General features: G+C 40.0%; 2 protein-coding genes across 16 annotated transcripts in view; both read right to left on the reverse strand.

The window, feature by feature from the left end:
- Positions 1-20702, reverse strand: part of LOC310685618 (uncharacterized protein) — an 850221-nt gene that overhangs the window by 512980 nt on the left and 316539 nt on the right. The window lies entirely within an intron of this gene.
- FRYL (FRY like transcription coactivator) overlaps positions 1-20702 on the reverse strand; it is a 144310-nt gene that overhangs the window by 48754 nt on the left and 74854 nt on the right. For 11 of the 14 annotated variants that reach the window (XR_014515334.1, XM_083457761.1, XM_083457760.1 and 8 more), the window contains 21 exons: positions 19244-19347; positions 19002-19110; positions 18169-18255; positions 16930-17101; positions 15428-15560; positions 15027-15134; positions 13741-13978; positions 12308-12493; positions 12138-12224; positions 11635-11903; positions 10800-10995; positions 9831-9955; positions 8413-8470; positions 7099-7190; positions 6014-6186; positions 4241-4401; positions 3408-3518; positions 2267-2421; positions 2038-2137; positions 1637-1805; positions 117-376 (listed from right to left, as the gene is read on the reverse strand). Coding sequence is in view for 13 of the 14 variants with exons in the window: in XM_083457761.1 (XP_083313887.1) it covers positions 117-376; positions 1637-1805; positions 2038-2137; positions 2267-2421; positions 3408-3518; positions 4241-4401; positions 6014-6186; positions 7099-7190; positions 8413-8470; positions 9831-9955; positions 10800-10995; positions 11635-11903; positions 12138-12224; positions 12308-12493; positions 13741-13978; positions 15027-15134; positions 15428-15560; positions 16930-17101; positions 18169-18255; positions 19002-19110; positions 19244-19347 (3093 nt within the window). In the remaining variant the exon portion in view is untranslated. The remainder of the gene's footprint in view (positions 1-116; positions 377-1636; positions 1806-2037; positions 2138-2266; positions 2422-3407; positions 3519-4240; positions 4402-6013; positions 6187-7098; positions 7191-8412; positions 8471-9830; positions 9956-10799; positions 10996-11634; positions 11904-12137; positions 12225-12307; positions 12494-13740; positions 13979-15026; positions 15135-15427; positions 15561-16929; positions 17102-18168; positions 18256-19001; positions 19111-19243; positions 19348-20702) is intronic. The other 3 variants (XM_083457763.1, XM_083457768.1, XM_083457764.1) reach the window with 1 other exon arrangement.

The raw sequence follows: 20702 nt of genomic DNA on the forward strand, positions 1-20702 counted from the left end.
AAACATCAGTGATTTGAGTTACACAGTGAAGTTCAGTATCCAGTACTAGCATTCCTACTAGCAAGTGTATCACCTCAAAATGGAAAATCCACTTAAGACCCAACCCTTTAGTTTACCTTTGCTGTCATATACATGAGGTTGTTTAAAACCAAAGCAGAAGCCTGTGGTGATCCCCAACCTTCGCCTCTTAGCCAGCGCCTGCTGTTCACCATCAGCTCTCTATCTTTCAAGGAATCCTCTTCATCTTCATCTTGTCGCCGAATTGTGGGCAAAGGTTTCAGATCCACCAATTCAATATTATTCATCCACGGTAGCAGATAGTGTAGCATCACCTGTCTTCCAGATGGGTGTGCCATTTGAATTCTCTGGCTTACCTCTATATTCAATAATTAAAAGACAAACAAATCTGTGTGTTATGAGAAAAGATGCATTTTTGTTCGTTTTCTTAACTGCAGAAACCCATGCTGAAAAATGTGAACTACTAGACTGAACAGAAGCAGTAAGGAGAATTATGTGCTTTACTCATACTGGAAGGAGGCTTAGATCAACAGTCATGGTCATATGAAAAAAGATGCGGTCTCATTTGTATGAATTCCTGCCTCTAGAGAGAAAAGGCAGCTGTGCAAAACTAGTGGGAAAGTACAAGGGCTTGTGCTTTAGACAATCAAACATTGACTTAACAGGCTGAGAGATATAAAAAAGCATTTGACCATACACACAGTGTTAGGATATTTCCGTTCCACCTTAAAAGGGAGCAGGCTTTGAGTCACAGAGTCTGCGTATTTCCTGTTTCACAGGATGTTTATGTTATGTCTTTGCTTTCGATTCTCTCTCTCTGCCGGAAACTCTCAAGCAGGCAGTCACGTTTTTCTTTGTTCTGATCAACGCTGAATAAACTTCTATATAATGCTCTCCTGGGTGCATCTTTTGCTGTGCATTATCTGCTGATAAGAGTGTGCAAGAGCTCTGGAATGGGGCAAGCTATTTCTGGAGCTCCTGTCGCTAATTGCTGATACTGCGTGTCTACGGAAGATCAATGGACATCCGGAGACGACTTGGGGGTCAAGATGGACTTTGTCTCCCTGGCAGTATCCCAACACACAGCTCCTTTGTGTGACCCACAATTAAACCAGAAGTCTATAAGTAATAAGCTAGTAATAAGTTTCCCAAATTGAATGAAACAGGATGATCAAAGGGACTGTGCACATGGGCAAAAGGAATAATTTGTGTTACCATTAAAAGCCTTCCTTCTTAAGTGTCAGGATTTGATACTCCTTATAGATCGAAGGCAGGAAACACTGAAATAAGGGAAATTGTTGGTGCTCACTCACTCCTTCGAATCTTCATTTCCTGCCTTTGCTCAAAGCCAAATACCAATTAGAGACCAAAGGGAGAATCCTCAAATCTTATCTTGCTTGTTAAGTTGAGGCATGAGTTTCACTTCAAAGCAGGCCAATGACTTGCTACACTAAAATAATGCACAATTAGGACTGTGCTACGCTATCAGAAATCAGTAAGACTACTTTTAACAATAAAGAAAGTCAAAGAGAGCTTGAAAGCACAGTAAAATGTATTCAGATAAGTTTAACGTTTCCTAAAAACAAACATCCTAGCATCGGCAAATGTTCTAATATACCTGAAAATATTGCAAGTGTTAATTCTGGGTATGTCCTTGCTAATTCTTCAGAAAGTTGATAATAGGACACAGAGTACAAATGTGGCAAAGGCGAAGGCTGGCCCAATATCCCATCTGTTCTTTGAACCTCAAGTTTATGAGCATAGCGAAACATCTTCGGCTCTAAAATCTAGAAAAATAAGATGTACAAAAAATTGCCTTGGGATATTAATTCAACCACAAAGAATATTATTTTAAACAATAAACACTGTTCATTCATAGAATACCAATCGGACATCTTGTATTAGGCCGGGGTCGGAATACTGATATTTGTTAACTTGTTAACATTATGCAACAATATTATAAATAATCAATCTCAAACACTTATAGATCTTAATTTTCTAAAAGCCTTTCCTACATACCTGTAAGAGCTGCATAGCAACTTCGTAGATAGCCCTAGAAGAGTCAGCCGCTTTAAATAATATAAGATTGAGAAGAGTAACTGTGTCACATTGGTAATCCCTGCAAAGAAAATGAAGCACAAACCACTTTGAGATGCTTAAAATGAACAAGCAAATTAACATTTTAAAAATAGTAACATCCATCTTAACTGATCCCCCCCCCCCCCCGCGCAGTAACTTTATCTAATACCTGTTTTGGAATACACTGGCTATGGCTTTAAAGCATCCAGCTGCTACCCGCTTAGAGCCTGTATAACAGCGATCTACAGCCCAGTACATGAGGTTACTCTGGTCGGGGTTGAGTTCCAACAGCAACATAACTGCCTCACAGCCAAGCTGATGAACCTAAAAACAATACAAGAAAAAAACTCAAGAGTTGCAACCAACAGTTTTAAGTTATTAACTGAACAAGAACTACAGAAATTTTATCTACCCATTTCCAGCAGTAAAGCTTTTAAAAATAAGTAGACTGATAATAAAGGTTTCTGGAATTAATTTACAAAAGGGTTTTGCCTTTTCCAATGTCAAGTCAGTGGTTAGATGAATTGATATTGTAAGGATGTTAACTTTTACATTAATAAATTATAGCTGACACCCCCCTCCATTGTTCTTTAACTCTCTTAGCAGATCTACCGTATTTTTCGCACCATTGGGCGCACCGGACCATAGGGCGCACCCAGTTTTAAGGGGGGGGGGAATCAAGAAAAAAATATTTCCCCCCCCAGCCCCAAAGAGCAGCGTACAGGCTGCACACAACCTCTCCCTGCCAGAGGGGTTGCGCGCAGCTATGGAAGAAGGCAAGGCAGCGAGCGGGATCCATCCCGCTCGCTGTTTTGCCTTCCCCTTCAGCCCCGTGCAGCCTCTCCCTCCTGGGAGAGGCTGCGTGGGGCTAAAGAATCCATAGCCCCGTGCAGCCTCTCCTTGCCGGAGGGGTTGCGCGCAGCTATGGAAGAAGGCAAGGCAGCGAGTGGGATCCATCCCGCTCACTGTTTTGGCTTCCCCTTCAGCCCCGTGCAGCCTCTCCTTGACGCTGCGCAGGGCTAAAGAAGCCATAGCCCCGTGCAGCCTCTCCCTGCCGGAGGGGTTGCGCGCGGCTATGGCACAAGCCTGCATTTGCTCCATAGGACGCACACACATTTCCCCTCAATTTTTTGAGGGGAAAAACTGCGTCCAATAGAGCGAAAAATACGGTAACTGATCTTTAAATTTGCCGGACTAATTTTAGTGTGGCAAGAGAAGGAACTATACATTTTGCAGGTTCCTGAAATCTCAGCCACAGATTATCTGACTACAAACCACTCTTTTTAAGGTCACTGGTGCTTATACATTACCTTCTTATCCTGCGAATCCAAAATATTATCCAGCCATTTATACAAATAGCCGTCTGATGAGAGACCTACATTATCTGCAACAGGGCCACAACAAAGTACAGCAGACATAGCCTTTAAAGAAATGGGATAAAAGAGGTTGTTATTGTTTTACTTTAAAAAACAAACTAGGGTTGTAGTAGGGTTGCCATGTGTCTGGGAATTCCTGCACATGTCCTCTTTTGAGGATCCTACATGCCCATCCAGGGGGAATTTTACATTTTAAAGCAAATGTCCTGGATTTGGGGTAAAATAAAAATAAAAATTGTGTGCAGGCAGCTCTGGCTCTGTTTGCCTGGGCTCTGGCTCTGGCATGGTCAGGTTGGGCTTGGCAGTGGGGCTATCGGGCGATTGTCCTAAAAAAGCTCATCAACTTTCTGTGCCCAGATTTTTACCTCTTGAAATATGGCAACCCTAGATGTAGCTAATGTTAGTCCTACTCAGAGTAGACCTACTGAAATTACTAACTTGAGTCCAGTAATTTCAACGAGTCTATTCTGAGTAGACAACCCTCTGGATTTTATTCCAAGGACTAATAAAAGTGAAACATTCTTTTTCTGTGTAAGTTGCGAACATTAAACTATTTACACAGAAAGCTGATTCTCTAGATCCTTGTCATTTAGTGTAACTGTTGCCTGAGGACAAGTTGCAGCAACTACAAACATATGGGAACATTAATGTTTTAGGTGCGAGTGCAGGTTATCGCAATCTTGAAATCAAAGCTAACGATATGGCAGCTGATGAAATATCACTATTAGTAAATATATGTTGGTAAAATATGTTCTTAAGAGTGTTACCTTTAATGCACAGTACTGATGTCTGTTTATTTGCATGTTTCTATCACTATATCTGTCCAGAGGAGTAAACATGATGCTGAAAGGTCCTGCCCAGTGACTGAACAACATAAAGAGGCTGTGTCGGAGGCTCTGCTGTGGAAAGACACTTCTTCTCTGGTGAACTACAAAAGCAACACAGATGAACAAAACAAAAATCCTTTTACATAAACCAAATATGCCAACGATAGACAACAAAAACTTAGCTTGTCTTTTAAGAAATGAACAAACATAAAGGTGAACTCTCTTAACCAGGGTTGCCTTCTATTCTTTACTGTCATCTAATCAAAGCTGTGCCTTAGACTGTTCTATGCAGAAATGTAACATTCCTTACCCAAGAGATAGATAAACCAACATATCTTTACAATGTGTAACCTCAGGAGAGAATGGAGAAGTTAAATATATAGATGAAGACAAGGAACAAAATGCCTTTGAGTTGACTTGAAAAATGAGTGCCTACTGCCTTTACACTTTCACTGAATGCAAACTCTGCGGCAGCAATTGTAGCTCGGCCTTTTCTAGGGTCTTGTTTGCATCTAACAGTAATCGGCAGCAAACCTTGGTCTTGAATGCTATCTCCCATCGTCCAACACAGCTGTAAGGCATTTGTGACGGACAGCTGAGCTAGATCAGAGTCTGGTCCTCGGAACTCTGCCAGAGTGATGGAGCGTCTTTCTGATTGGCTACCAAGCCAAAGGGGGTGGAGACAGCAAAATAAAAGCAGTTGTTTCTAAGAGAATGCTCAGATAGAGAGACAGTTGGAAAGAGGACAGGTGGTTTGGATATATGTGTAATATCCCCTCTGAGGAAAGTATCTACAGCTAGAAAAAGGAGTCACTGAGCTTAGATTTAGGGTTGCCGTATGTGTGATTTCCTGGACATATCCAGAATACAGTAGTACCTCGGTTTTCAAACGTAATCCATTCTGGAAGACCGTTTGAATTCTGAAATGTTTGAAAACCGAGGCACAAAGGGCGGCCTGCAAATTTAATGGATAAATTTGAGAAAAATAACATATACACTCAGCAGAAGCTGTTCAACTTCCAAGGCAAGTTCGAAACCGGAAGCATTCATTTCTGGGTTTACGGCGTTTGAAAACCAAAACATTAGTCAATGGAGACGTTCGAAAACCGAGGTATCACTGTACTGCAATCGGCAGCAGTATCCAGGAGGAAATCAGCAAAATATCTGGGAAAATCTGGGCTATTGTCGGCAGTGGCGTTTTTTGCCATTTCCCCATAAAAACAGCTCAAAAACAGCAGTGGAGTTCTTTGCGATGTTGCCAAAAAAGTTCATCAATTTGAAAAATAGCTCAACAAACAAACAAACATTTCTGTCCAGATTTTCATTGTTTGAAATATGGCAACCCTATTAGATTGGCTAACGAACCTTGGTTTGTTAGAGTCAAACGAGCCACTATCCCAGGTTTGGCTGTAATACAAAGTATCATCTTCCTAATTTGTGTGAAGCAATGAGATAAGTGACTGGGCTTCATGCATCAGCGCAAACCATGGTTTATTAACTTACCACTACATGTGAATGCAACCAATGGAAAGCTGAACTGGAATGGATAATTTTAAAATACAGTAAACTTGGAAGAGCAAGATTTTTACGATAAATTTTAACATTAGCACACTCCTCAAATGAAGAAATAAAAGCACAATTACTTATGAGCATGACCTTTATTTAGGCTTGATTGTACTAAAATGGTATCAATATGAAACCTTTTCTGAATACCTGGAACATTCTGAATGATATTTGCCACTAAGGCACTAAAATGGCATCGGATATCTTTCAGTGTGTCAGAGTCCTTTTCATTTTCTGCTTCTAGGAGTTGCCTTGTTAGATCCACATACTCCAATAAAGTGTTGTTGAGGGAATGTGTTTCATTATCAAGGCCACCACTTGCACTATAAAGAAAATTACAAGATATACATATGAAAACACAGTCTTCTGGAATTGTTAACATTCCCAAAGTTTCAGAAAACGTTTTCTAAGAGACAGAGAGCATTGGGTAGGAAATATTTGAGCTACCAAGCATTTGAATCCTATAGCTGCAACCTCTGCAACTAAAACCATTCAGATGTCATTTTTTGCCAAGCATATTCTTTAGTACTATGCAAAGCAACTATGACCACAGTACGTTGAGCTGTTCTGCATGCCTTAGTACAAGATATATAGAAAGCTCATCTCCTTTTGGTGAAGGTAATCACCAAAGGTGGGCTTCCCACTCTGCCCTGTTTCTGAATAGCTTGGCCTGGGGTGAAAAAATGGGGTGAGCATCTGGCCAGAGTAGTGAGCCGACCAGATCAGGGGGAATGTATAGGCTTCAAAAACAAAACAAAACAAAAAAGAGCTAGAAAAAATGTCGGGAAAATGAGAAGGGTTGAGGCACACACAGGAGATGATAGACTAATATAACACAGTCACTATACAACCACCCAGGTGAAGGTAGAAATAAAAACTGATCTTAAAGGGCAATGAAACACAAAAGCTTCTTTAACTTTAACAGTGATTTCTGCCTTCAACCACTTGGGGGAGCTAAACTCTCACTTGATTTCATCTTACCTGCATGAGATACTAATAGACATGGGATGTATATATATTGCTTTGTACACTGCTTTGCAACTTTTACACTTGCACATCCCATGCCTATACCTATGCTCTGAGCTCACACTCACACACACAAAGAGAGGAAGGTATCCTCCTTTCCCTGCACCCAGATGCCATAGGTAGGTTTGGGCTTCACTTTGCAGCATGTTAGTACTGCAGCTAAACCTAGTCGCATTTGGCAGAATCCTATTCAGAAACTTTGTGCTTACCTGTGACTAATGACACCAGCATCTGCCAACAGTTCAAATATCCGTACAAGCTGTACACGTAAAATATCTCGACGCCTGCGCCGTTTCATGTTCTGTCAGGAAAGATAAATAGAGCAGCATAGTTAAATTACAACTGAATATGACAGAAGGCTTCAAAACACCTGTTTTAGATAATATGCCATTTGGGGCATTTATTTCCTAGCTGGACAAAGACAAACTAAATGAAGCAGTATGTTGACAATTGCAATCTTTCCTTGATATTGCTATTTCCTGGCATTAGAATTTCAAAGCGATATGCTATTTTGCAACGTGTTTTTTATACTACCAGAACGACTAGATATGTCTGCTTATATTTGCTACTAGGTTTCCAAGATATGTTCGGATAATACTTTTTTAACATTTAGCATGAAACTTTACCAGGATGGGCTCTTACTGCCTATTCACTATTGACAAAGAGGGTGGCACAATAATTACAAATCCAAGAAAACTCAAACATGTCCAAGGAAGTATTTATCTTAAGCTCATCCAACAAATGGCACATGGGAAATAGATACTGTGCACAGCTCCTCTCTTGGAAAGTGTTAAAGGGAGATTTTCAATCAAAGTTCCTGATGCAGAACTCTCAGCTCAAAAGTCACTTGTACAGCCTAGCAGTAATATAATAAAAGAGAAACTAGTCACAGTAGTAACCTCCAGCACAGTTGACTAGAAGCTCAACTTAATCAGTCTATTTGATCTATGCTAGCGCCTAAGCACAGCTATGGAACAAGATTACGATAATTTAAATGTCATACAGCAGAAATGCACCCAAATTATATATTACTACACAGTCATCACAACAGTCTCAACTGTGACAGGTAGTAAAAATAAGAATAGCAATGTCTGTCACTCAAGTGAACAGGAAATTTGAGTTTTCCCTAAGCATACAATTTGTCCCTGCTGTGCAAATGAAGGAAACTCAAGCCACATTCAAACATCTGCTTTGTGTATGGATGCATAACTCCATGTAAAATCTCATAGGCAAGCTTGTTTTCTCCTGCCCTGGATGGTAAGACTCGAACCAATGGCTTCAAGTTAAAAGAGAGGAGATTCTGAGTAAACATACGGAAAAACTTCCTGACAGTAAGAGCTGTTCGATAGTGGAACAGTCCTCCCCAGGAGGTTGTGGACTCTCCTTCCTTAGAGATTTTTAATCAGAGGTTGGATAGGCATCTGTCATGGATGCTTTAGCTGAGATTCCTGCATTGCAGGGAGCTGGACGAAATGACCCTTGGGGTCCCTTCCAATTCTATTATTCTATGATTTTATGATTACCTCTGGCCTTCTTTCAAGTGCTTCTTTAATTATAGGATGCAACTCTTCTATTAATTCCCTGGAAGAAAATTACAAATCATCATGAGAATACTGTAAAATCAGTAATTATGTCTCCAAATATTACAAGCAGGCACATTCAGATATCAGTTCATGCTTTGATACACGTATTTAAAATCGCTTATGGTAACCTTAGGAACATATCTATATCTATATATCTATTGTGAATTTTCATTAAAGTCTTTTTAAAGATTTGAAATACTTTTCTGCGTTGCTAGCCAAAGCAGACCCAGAAACCTGACCCTGTTCTCAGAGGAGGCAGAAGAATGACTGGATCGATGCAGGAAGTGGAAGATGTTGCCTATTGTAGGCGCCCAGTCTTTTGTTCTAGGAAAGAGCCTGCCTACTATAGACAGTGAAGAGAATAGCCCAGTGATCTAGAAATCTGGTGGTGACAAGTAGTGAGATGTACAGCTTATATGAGAAGTGCATGACTAACACAAGCAAGGGGGGAATTGAATGTAGTTTAGATATTCAACTATGCTTGACAAAATATAGCAGATTTCTAAATCCAGGGATTCCATTGCTTTTCCCAATGGCGAGAAGTTTCTAAAAACATGCACATACAGACTAACATCCAATAGTACTAGAATCCTCTTATGCTTCACAGACTTCACAGACTTTGAGAACCTTACAGAAGTGAATCTAAGCATGCAAATAGTGGCTCTCCAAAACAGTCAACCAATCATCATCGTAAAACTCAGAAATCCTACACTGTCTTACTTTTTGTACAAGAAGAGTCATGAATCAATAGGATATATAGGAGACAAATTGCATGCTAACCAATACAATCTTTCAGCCATCACAAAGTGCTGGCAGTGTCTCCCAATTTATAGTACTGTTTTTAAATGGGAAATGCTCTGATGTGTATTTTTCCTTGTTAAGACTGTTTTTTAATATAAAAACCCTCAGTGCCTCTCCAACGCTGCTTTATTCAAGCTTCTGCTATTGTTTAAAACCACAATTTTCACTGTAGTGTATCTCTATTTTTGCTTTACTCAAAAATTCTGCTGTTGTTTAAAACCACTTTTTTCCTCTCAGTGTTTCTTCAACCCTGCCGCTCTTTTAAACTACCACTTTCCTCTGCTTAGTGGAGAAACACTGATACACAGAGACCCTTCTTTCCCCACCACCAAGGCCTTGCTTTAACCTGCCCATGTCATTTACTACAGACGTGATTTCTCTCCTTTTCTGCCCTGCCTCCTCCTTCCCCTTTCTCGGCCTTTAGATCCTTGGGAAACAACCAATGAAAACAGTGTGGTGATGTGATATATTGTGTGGTGCTACTTTAGGTAGTATTAGGAGCTTTATAAACGGCCTACTAAATATACACCAAAATGAAAAGAATGTAAAATGGTTACCTAAAAGCACCTGGGCTGGTCCTGCCAAGGCCCAGCACAAGGGACTCTGTAATTTCCATGCTTTCAGAGCGCATCATTGGAACAATGTGCTTAAACAAGGATGAAGGGGATGGAGCGCCAATTATCTAGAAACAGAAAGAGGATATCAGTACCTACTTATCATAATTCAATTTGTAATGATGTTTATATCATTATAATAAACAAGAGCTGATGTTCAAGACAAGGCAATCAATGATGGAAAGAGGTTAAGAGAACCTCACAATTCCCATCTAAATGGATACTGCTAATACAGGGCTTGCCAGCTGCTGTTAACCTACTTTTTCTTCAGTGTTGGGTATCATCTTTGGAATACTTTCACAAGCAATTATGGTTTTATGATATCTCTAGTATTTCCAATGTATGCTATTTCCATGCTTCTCCCAACGGTGTGTTATTAAACCTTCCAACAAGCAGACTACAAAGAGGTCCAGAAGAAGTCGTCAGCTTCAAATATTTTTGCTAACAGCTTTTGACAGGCCTCAAATTTCTCTAATCATTTTTCAACCCAACTAGACCATTAGCCTTCACAATTTTCTACATTAATGAGTCCACAATGACTTTATATCTAATGCAGACATCCTTTCATTTGACTCCAAAACACTGCTGCTTATTATTTTCATCAACTCTTCTAGCTTTTATATCTACTATTTTATTTACTTATAGGAAAATTTATATCCTGCCCTTCTGCTGCTTATGTTCTATACAGGGCAGCTTACAATTAAAATCAACACAAAATACAACAAAATCTTCGGGGGAAAGAGTGCCATTTATGATTGAGGATGGCCTCAGAGCGGGATCAATAAACCAACCTTGCACTTTGCCATTTCTTTTGTTATCATATGAAAATAAGGGAATCACAGATTACATTGCCTATGCATTTCTGATACTTCAAAAATTTTCAAGTTGCTTAGAAGCACGGAGTGAACATACTTTTGAATCAATGCTGTAGCCACTATCTGGAGTAGACGCCAGCGTCTCAGGAGGGGAGCATCTAACAGAACCTGCAGATGCAGAAGAGGATGCAGAAGTTGCTGCACTGCAGCAAAGAATCAGGTAATTTCTCCAGAGCCCAATATAGGAGTCGCTGCTTATTGCAGTATTTACTTTCTTGGCATTGATAGGGCTGCTGTTTAAAAAAAGAAGAGAAAAGGAAAGAAAACGGATTGCTGTTGTTGTTATTATTTTTTAAAGAGCTCTTGTAATGTACTGAAAGTCTCTGGTTAAGATGATCTCATTATTCAACAAAGATACCACAAAACTAGGAATGTGCATAGTTTGCCTGCATACATATTACGAAGTCTGGCATAAGATAAGCCTTCGAAGAAAATCTTTACACACTGTTCTCTGGACTGCAGTGGGGAAATCCTCCACCATAGTTTTCCCCAATTCTGTATAAACTCCAATAATGAATCAACCTTTTAAAAAGTGCATGTATATTTTGTTCTAACTTTCCACATACTTTCGAGAATGTCCTCTGTTTTTATATTGCTTTATCAAAAGAAATTAATATTAGCTAGGGTTGCCATATCCCACCAAAACAGGTCCGGGAGATCCCAGATGTAAGGCAACCCTATGTTAGCAAGCTAATGTCAATGCAAGACTTCCATGTTCATGAATGAAACTGGGGGTATTGTTTTTGTTTGTTATTATGGCATGTATTTTTGTATTTTTATATTGTGAACCACCCTATGATCTTTGGGTGAAGGGTGGTATAGCTGTTGTAAGAAGAAGAGAAAGAAAAAGTTATATTAAGAAAGGCACTTACTTTATGTCAACCTGTGGAGACAACAGTTGGAGTCTGGTATAAGCAAACATCCAGGCATAGCTCACGGCTGTAGGGCAGTGCTTTGGAAGATATTCCTGTTTCATAAAACTGGAGAGGCTAATAATCCAAGGGTCTTGACCCTGAGTTACATGTGCAAATATCCATATATGTGATGGACTGACAACATCAAACTGATGGCTGATAGGAGAGGAGCTCCAGTCAGCTAATGTTTGTAAATCTATTGAACTGGGACAGTACAGTAACGTAGTCTGTGTATATAAACAAAAATAAATCAGTTTAGTACACATGAATTTGTTTTAAAGTGCGCCTTTGTGGCTAAGAAAGAACATAATGCTGCCTCTCTCTTAACCATAACTTAGCAAGTGTGCTACAGGATTTCCCTTCCCTGCTCCCTCTCCAGCATGGATTCTCCCCACATCAACAATGCTAGCCATGAGTAACAGTTTCTTTTTTTTTGGGGGGGGGGGGAACCCCCACCATACCTGATCAGCACCAGTGAGATGTATGAAACTTTCAAGAATAGATGAACTCAGTCTGTCCATTACATCTATTGCCAACTCTTCATCACCCTAAAAATTACAAATACATGTTGCATGACAAAGTCAATGAATATGAAGATAAGACATTTCAGTACATATGGCAATTAGCTTACCTTAGAAATGTCTAGGACTGTGAACAAGGCCCTTATCTCTTTAAGACAACTGACAGCTAATCGTCTAGTGGCAGATCTTGGGCTACAGAGAATGACCAATGCAAATCCTTCTACCACGTGGAATACACTTGAATAAGGACTCTTTTCCAAGGGAAGGGTAGGAGCTGTTCCATTGGCTACACCACGCTAAAAGGAAAAACAGGTGTTACTGAACTCAGCGGGACTTATTTATCTGTATTAATTATTATTATTAGTGCATATGCTCACTCTTTCCATTTTTATTTTCTGTGTATACTAGGACTACAGAAAGCCAGGCAAAATATTGCCTCTAATTACACTATTGCTATGATCCTCCAACTCAGAAGCAGCAAGATCAAAGAAACAAGCAGTACCAAAGCAGTTAAGGAATAAAGGAAAAGGATGGGGAATGCAATCTCTGTACCCCTTACAGCAAACTTTTCTGACATGGTGCCCTCCAGATCTACAGCTTCCATCAACCAGCATGGTAAAGTTAAGTAACATTTGGCATGCACCATATTGTGGAAGACTGCTTTTAAGCCTTTCTATAAGCAAGATATTCAATTGTTTCCTAAACAACTCAAATTCATCCTAAATTTTGTAACATGTTTCTTCTTCTACTTCGCTATTCCTGTGTCTACAACCTGTGCCATTCTTTTTCTTATTTTTACCAGTATTTCCATTCTGACTAGTCTCTAGTAATTTTTCTATCTGAAGAAAATATAACTTTGTGACACTGGTGGGGGTCCCCCCCCCCCGATATAATTTTTTATTGAATTTTCTGTTTTACAATTTAAAGTACTCATTTACATCCTTAAGAAATCTATCACTTCTATCCTTCTCTTTCCATGGTTCATTTTACATATCATAAATCCCTGCATATTTTACAAAAAACTATACCATTCAGTATTCCATTATTGCATCCATCAAAACTTATTTACACTGTTGAATTTATCTTAATGCTGCCAGCGTTTTCAGCTGTACACAATTATTTCCCATATATTGAATAAAAACTTTTCAATCTTCTTTAAACTTTAAAAGTTCTTGTTCTCTTATTCTGCACATATTCTGTCAACTTAAGCTGCCATTCTTTTTTGGTTGGGACCTCGTTCGTTTTCCATTTTTAGGCTAACGAAACATGGGCCGAAGTAGTGGCATACATAAATAACCTTTTTTCACACCTGGGAATTTCAGTCTGAATTACCCCAAACAGAAAGGACTCTGGGAAAGTACTTTTAAACATTTTTTCCCCAATTCATTATGAATCATTCCCCAATACTCTTTTACCCTTTTACAAGTCCATGTGACACTGGTGTTTTGATAAATGGTGAAATATAATGCAACTTAGTCCCAAATAACTGAGGCATTTATTAAGGCATACATGCTGACAATAGCTTCGTGCAGCACAGTTGTACCTGAGCTTCTTGGTTCTTATTTTGTACTTGGACTGCTTGTTTCCACTGATTGATTAGCTGCACTAGCATCTTGACTGCATTGTCCAGAAGTGTTGGATGAACATCAGTGACCTCACGAACAATAAAATATACAAATCCTGACAGAACATCTTCCCTCCAATCTGGAAAATCCAGCATTAATGCTTGCAACGTATTGAAAGCCAGGGCACGCAGTTCCTCATCCATGTGAATTGTCAACCTGTGGGGAACCAAAGTTGCTGTTTAGAACTAAAGGGAAGAGTTAACACATTACGGAAACATGGTTCAGGATGGGAAAGATGGACGGCAACCGTAGTAGGGAGTGTGGTGGGGCTCTGCCTGGCCTCCCTCTAAGTCACTATTGCATACCATGGCAGGAGGCAGGGGAAGCGGTGACAATCTTATATTAAGACTGTAAGCCACCTTGCAGACCTTAAGTGGAAAGGATTGTATTCAACTAAGTCCTACTCAGACTAAACCCACTAAAATCAATGAACCCAAGTTAGTTTGCATTTCTTAGTGCAGAAAGTATTGATCTGATGTGTAGAGATCTTTCCTATTCTAATTAATTCAAGAGGGGTCGGGAAGCTTCTGGAAGCTTCTCTGTGTGAAAGAAACAAGCAGAAGGTTCATGATGTTTGGGTTTCAGAGAAGTTGAATACAGCTGGCTTAAGCTGGTTCTCTTATCTCTTCTGTCAAGGTCATGCTGACTATAAAAGTACAGTAAGGCCAGAAGGAGCCGGGGTTTCACTTTCTATTTCTTTTCCTTCTGGTGTGGTGTTCTGCACATAGTATGCTTAGTGTTAAGGTTTGGACTTCTTAAAAGTTATTGTAAGTTTAAGTTAAGTCTGCTGTAACTGGATTTCTTATGGACAGTGCCAATCCTGAATGTGTTGGATTTGTGACTGTCATGCTCATTTGCCTTCAGTAGCAGTAAAGCTCTACTTGATGAAATACAATTGCCTCTGGTCTATTTTTTGGGAATCCTGCAACGTGTTTAAGTTTTTATCCTGCTAACTATACATTAGAATCTACTCTGGATCAATACTGAGTAACTTTTAATAACAGTCAGGTCCATTCACTTCAATGGGCCTTCTCTGCGTAGGACTAGCTTTGAGGACCACCCAAACGGTTAAATAATCAATCTATTCTGCCCTATTGCAAAAATATTAATCATTCAAATAATATACTGATAATTTTAACCATAGTTTCTGAAATTCATCTTTAATACTGTAAATGGGTTTTCTCATTAAAGGTTCAGTCTCTACCTTGCAAGCAATTCAATAAGGTCAGTTCTGCTCATGCCATCTGGAATTAGCCTTGGGATAGCAGCAATACAAGTTCTAAATAAATCAATTTTCGGTTTTCTCTCACCCCTGTGAAAATAAAGCAGGTTTAAAACCATCAAAGGAGAGCTTACATAGAGCTCGTTAGCATTAGATACATGCATTAGGAGTTCAATTGTGGATTTTAAACATTTTTGATGATAAACTGATACACATTTTATTGTAACTTGATTTCTATAGGCGCAGTTCTGGAACTGCTAGGCCCTGTTGACTACAGTGGAGCCTAACAATGCTTAACAATGCAGGATCATGCATCAGCTCTCTTTCAGATATAAGGAGTACTGCAATGAATCAGATATAAGAATAATTAATTTGTTACGTACGTGATCATGTCTTCCGGTTCCTTGTTAGACATCTGAATACTAGTCATGCACATTGGCCTTCCAACTTCTTTGTCTAGATGTCTAAGGATACTGTCCAGTGCTTTTCTTACTTGAGGATAGTATATTGACATTCCTGAAGAGGGAACACAGTTCAACAGCGCTTGATCCTCAACCGTGTACTTTAGTTTAACTTTCACCTTTTTTGAGTCATACTAGATACTCATTTTTGCATTGATCCTGAAGCCACCGTTTGATGGTGAATTCCACTGAGGCTTAGTTCAAGTAAGGTGTTTTTTAAAGATAAAGGACATTCCAACGAGAAATAAATTAGCCTTGGGACAGGCTAATCTTTTAGAACAGAGATATCTTGGTAGTCAAACAAAAACTTGTGGATGCCACACAGGTCCCTCCAACTAGGTGGGGTGTGTTCCTGATACAATTTTGTGCCCTGAAGGTCAACTTGAAGCCATAAAACTCTCTATTCTCAGGGATCTCAGATTTTTCTTGCAGTTGTAGTGTACTTTTTAAGAACTACATGTGCACAAAAAAATGCAGTGCACACACACACACACACACACACACACACACACTTATTGGAAAACCCTTGGGCTCACTTGGATTGACAAAGACACCAGCCAGGAATATAGGAGCAAAGCAGCAGGCTGTAGGCCTGACCTTTATTCAAAAGACTCCTGCAACAGGACTTCCACCCACCACATGGAAGAAGCAGCAAGAAGCCTCAAACAAAAGATAGCTCCAACTTGTATAAGTTTTCCCTTATACCCATAACACATTTAGCGAAGCATCATGCACACATCACAAATACATCATGGTTATGTCACATTATAGGAGGGGGTTTCTGGAAGAAACCTGATCATCAGGTTTGCCCCCATCTCTCCCTTGCCCTATATTTTCAAGTTCCTGGGTTTCCCAGTCAGGTAATCACACTTCTTTGTCCTGACTGAGAACCTAATCTGGTTTTGGGTTCTGGCTTTGGCTACGTTAAGGAATGACAGTCAGAGAATGAATGGGTATGGGTGCGTATGATACGTTTCTAGCTCTTAAACTGGAAAGCTCCGAGCAAGAGAAAGGAATGCATGGTTCATATTTCCACTTTTTATTATCCATTAATTATATGTGTACACTGCTCTTCAATGACGCTTTATGGATTGAATATGGGGGTATATTGTATTTAATTATGGGGTATCAGAGTTTTTAGGGGGTTAACCAGGCTGGGATAGCAGGCTTGTTGGTTTTTGAATGTCTGATGTAGATTTTTTCAATTTCATTGTTCTGTACGGGACAATGACAATAAATATTATCGTATCGTGCGAGATATGCACTTCTACTGGCCCTTGCAGTAATAAAAAATATGATCTACAGGCTGATTTAATTTTAAAATGCACTATTAGATTTGTTAAGAAATAAAACACTGCACTTTTTTATCCCATTATGATTCTTATACATTCCATTCTTCCCCTTCAATACCATCACCGACTAACCTATAACTTTTGCTTCTTCATCTGTCAGAGTTTTATTGAGAAAAATTTTCTTGACCCGGAGGGTGTTTCCTGAGGGAAGTACAACACCTGTAGTTGGCATAGGTGGTTCGCCGTCCTTCTGTTGTAAACTGTCTGCTATCACAAGGAAGACTCTGAGCCCTATATTCATTCTCTGCAGAAGGGAACATTTATTAGCAACCTAGGCATGCTATTGCAACTCATGTTAAGTTACATTTTACAATATGAATATTCTTCTCTCCTTCTGCAGAGGAAGTGCTTAACAGGCCAAACATTCAAAATCAACATCTCCACAAAACATCTTACTAAATAACCATTAAAAGTTTTCTAACCTTTGCAAAATAATGTATTCTAAAGAAGATATCAAAACTCAAGGGTTCTATTGAGTAAACCAGGAGTGGCCTATGTGATGTCCTCCAGATGCCGATAAGACTACAACTCCCATGAGCCTCAGCCAGCATGGCCAATGGTTGGGGATAATGAAGGTTGTAATCCAATAACATCTCAAGGACACCAGGTTGGCTAACCCATTAAAGGTAAAGGTAAAGATACCCCTGCCCATACGAGCCAGTCGTGTCCGACTCTAGGGTTGTGCGCCCATCTCACTTAAGAGGCCGGGGGCCAGCGCTGTCCGGAGACACTTCCGTGGCCAGCGTGACGAAGCTGCTCTGGCGAGCCGGCACCAGCGCAGCACACGGAAACACCGTTTACCTTCCCGCTATAAAGCGGTACCTATTTATCTACTTGCACTTAGGGGTGCTTTCGAACTGCTAGGTGGGCAGGAGCTGGGACCGAAAGACGGGAGCTCACCCCGCCGCGGGGATTCGAACCGCCGACCATACGATCAGCAAGCCCTAGGCACTGTGGTTTTACCCACAGCGCCACCCGCGTCCCGGCTAACCCATTGGTTAGCCTCAAATCAGGTTCCTGTGCAAGTCAATCCCAAAAGGACACATTGCATGCTTGTACCAACCCAGCACCTGGCAGACAAATGTGCAGTCAAACTAGTCCTGCCTACATGGATTAGGAGCATATATGCTCAAGAATATAAAGACTGTAGACAGATTCTAGATCTGAATTGTCTGAAAACATTGGCAAAGTTCTAGAATTTCTAAGGAAATGCACTGCTGTGAACCTGCTTCAGAACTGCATATGAAATTGACTGCCTTACAAACAAACTTAAAAACACAACAATTATTTTTAGCTTCACTTTTGTTTTACCTCTGGATTAATAGTGAAGGTTTTAGGTGATTTCCCAACACTGAGAAGATCAAAAATGATTTCTTTCATTGCGAAATCCAAGCGTTCCTAAGAAGAAAATCAGGTCTTTGTAAGACTTTTCGTAAACTGTAGCACATAATCAAAGCCAATAAACTGAATATTAGAGCTTTGTGTTTTAGGATAACTGGCTCAAAACTAGTTACTATTCTTAAGTGAATTCTCTATAATGCAGTGTACCAGTATTGTTTTTATTTTAATGCAAATTATTTGAAAGCAGTAAGTTTTTCAAATGTAGATTGTTTTTAAATGCTCTACTATAGGAAAAGAGAGTTTCCAGTGATGTATTCAAAACAGTGGGGTGTGTGTGTGTGTGTGTGTGTGTGTGTGTGTGTGTATCTTGCAAGCCTGCCAACTCTTTTGGCAAATAAGAGTTAGGCAAAGGAAGGATTTTGCTCTTGCTCTTGTCAAAAAGCAACAGCTAGAGCAGTGGTTTTCAAATTTTACTCTGGAACCATGGGGTTTCTCAGAGGCTTATTATGGGTTCCTCAATGAAGATATCAGCGGCGGCAGATAGGCTTCACTCAAAGACAGCTGGCCTGTCACCATTGACTATCCCTGCTACATGAAATCAAGGGGGAGCACTGAGTGTGTTCTAGGCTTCCTTTTCAGCTCACTAATGCATAACAGACCAACATAAAGCAAATGTGCATCCTATAACATGTTTGTAAGTTCTCTGAAACTGCAGCAGGTTCTTTGGTAGGCAATATGTAAAGGTGGCAAATTTGAAAATAGGAGTGTTACTGTGCATTGAAACAAACTGCAGAAGGGCTCACCTGAGCAATGAATTGAATAATTTTTACAAATATGTTCAGAGGTGTGTCTCGAGGGACCACACTGCGAGAGCCTTTTGGGAAAAGTGCCGATACAATGCTCATGAGGCGGCTGCAGAGGAAACAATTGAGAGAGCCGCATTGAGAAAACCCAGCAAGAGCATTATCATAAAATAGTCACGGTACTTTTCAATTTGAAGGGAAAAGTTACAAAGGTTTCAAATATACTGAACCAAACCGCTTACCTTTGTGTCACAGTGTTGCTTTCACATTTTATTCTAATAACATAAACCCATAATAATCTATACAGCGATTCCAGTGCAACTCGAGACATTTTGGGATCTTTATTCTGTTAAAAAAATAATTTAAAAAAGAGAAATATTATGTTATGTATAGGACTTCATGTCGAATGGATATTTTAAAAAACACTATTAAAACACTAATTTAAATAGCTTACATTTCATTACTGGAAATCTACGCAGTAACGCATTTGTGACCAAGAGCCCTTACCACAAACAGCATATGTATGATGCACCGGCTGCCACACAGGGCTTCTAGGAAATGATGATGTGACATAAGCACTGATGCAAAGCAGAAGGATAATCACAGGCCTGCCCTTCTACAACACTCAGTGAGCAAGAGCAAGTGCAGTGGTCCAGATCACTTTCTCCACCCCATCCCACGAAAACTGTACTAGTAGAATCTGAGACCAGGTTCTAGGAAGGCAGGAGTGGTATTCTGAGCTGGCTGAAGCACCCACTCCCCATTTCCCTCCAGTAAGACTGTCTTGGTCTCGTCTACTTTCAGGTGCATGGGGGCTATGTTGTAGCCGGAGTGGAAGTGCCACGTGTATTGGAAGCAGGAGCATTCTTCTTCCCCTCTCTTTTGCCAGTAATAGAAGCTGGCTGTTCCTTCCACAACACAACTGCTTTCAGTCCGGTCCTGGTTAATAGGTTCTATGAAAATTACTCCCAAGTATGTGTGCATAGAATTGTAGCCTTAGGGTGCAAGCGCATTTGAGATCAAGTCCCAAAACCTCATGGGACTTACATCTAAGGAAACAATCACAGGAACAGCTTATTAGTTGTTCTGAGCCAATGAAGGAGTGTCTTACAATTCTTACCTCCCTTGCTCCCTGTACTCTTAACTCCACAGGGCTCCCTTTCACTTGCTCACCAATAAGCTACTTTTTATTGGAAATGATACTGTAGAGTTTGTGTGTAGAGACACACAAACGACATTTCAGAAGGTGGGAGGCTTTTGGCTAGGAAGCCTGATATGGAGAGCTATAGGGGACCAGGTTTCACATAGCAGTTGTAATTTAGCAACCATATTTTTGGTGGAAGTCCTTTGGTTAGAATTATTCTACATACGTATCACATTCACACTGAGACAACCTCACTAGTTCTCAATGCTGACTTTGTTGTGCAAAGCCCTAGTGTGTTTAAAACACACATTCCTTGTTCACCATTTCTTGTCATTGTTTGCTTGCTCTGATCACCCACCTGCACATACCAGAGTTAGGAACCATTAGATGGACCCAAACTATGTTAGCTGAACTTAGGTATCACTGAAATCAATCAGAGGAGCTAATTGGGGACAATTGGACAATTATAGTTTATATATTATGCATTGGACAATTATAGTTACATACATACTAATGCATTGGGGGGGGGTTGTGGGGTAAATTAATTAGAGGTTACT

Source organism: Podarcis tiliguerta (genome assembly GCF_965153285.1).
Source record: "Podarcis tiliguerta genome assembly, chromosome: 9".
NCBI classification, from domain to species: Eukaryota; Metazoa; Chordata; class Lepidosauria; order Squamata; family Lacertidae; genus Podarcis; species Podarcis tiliguerta.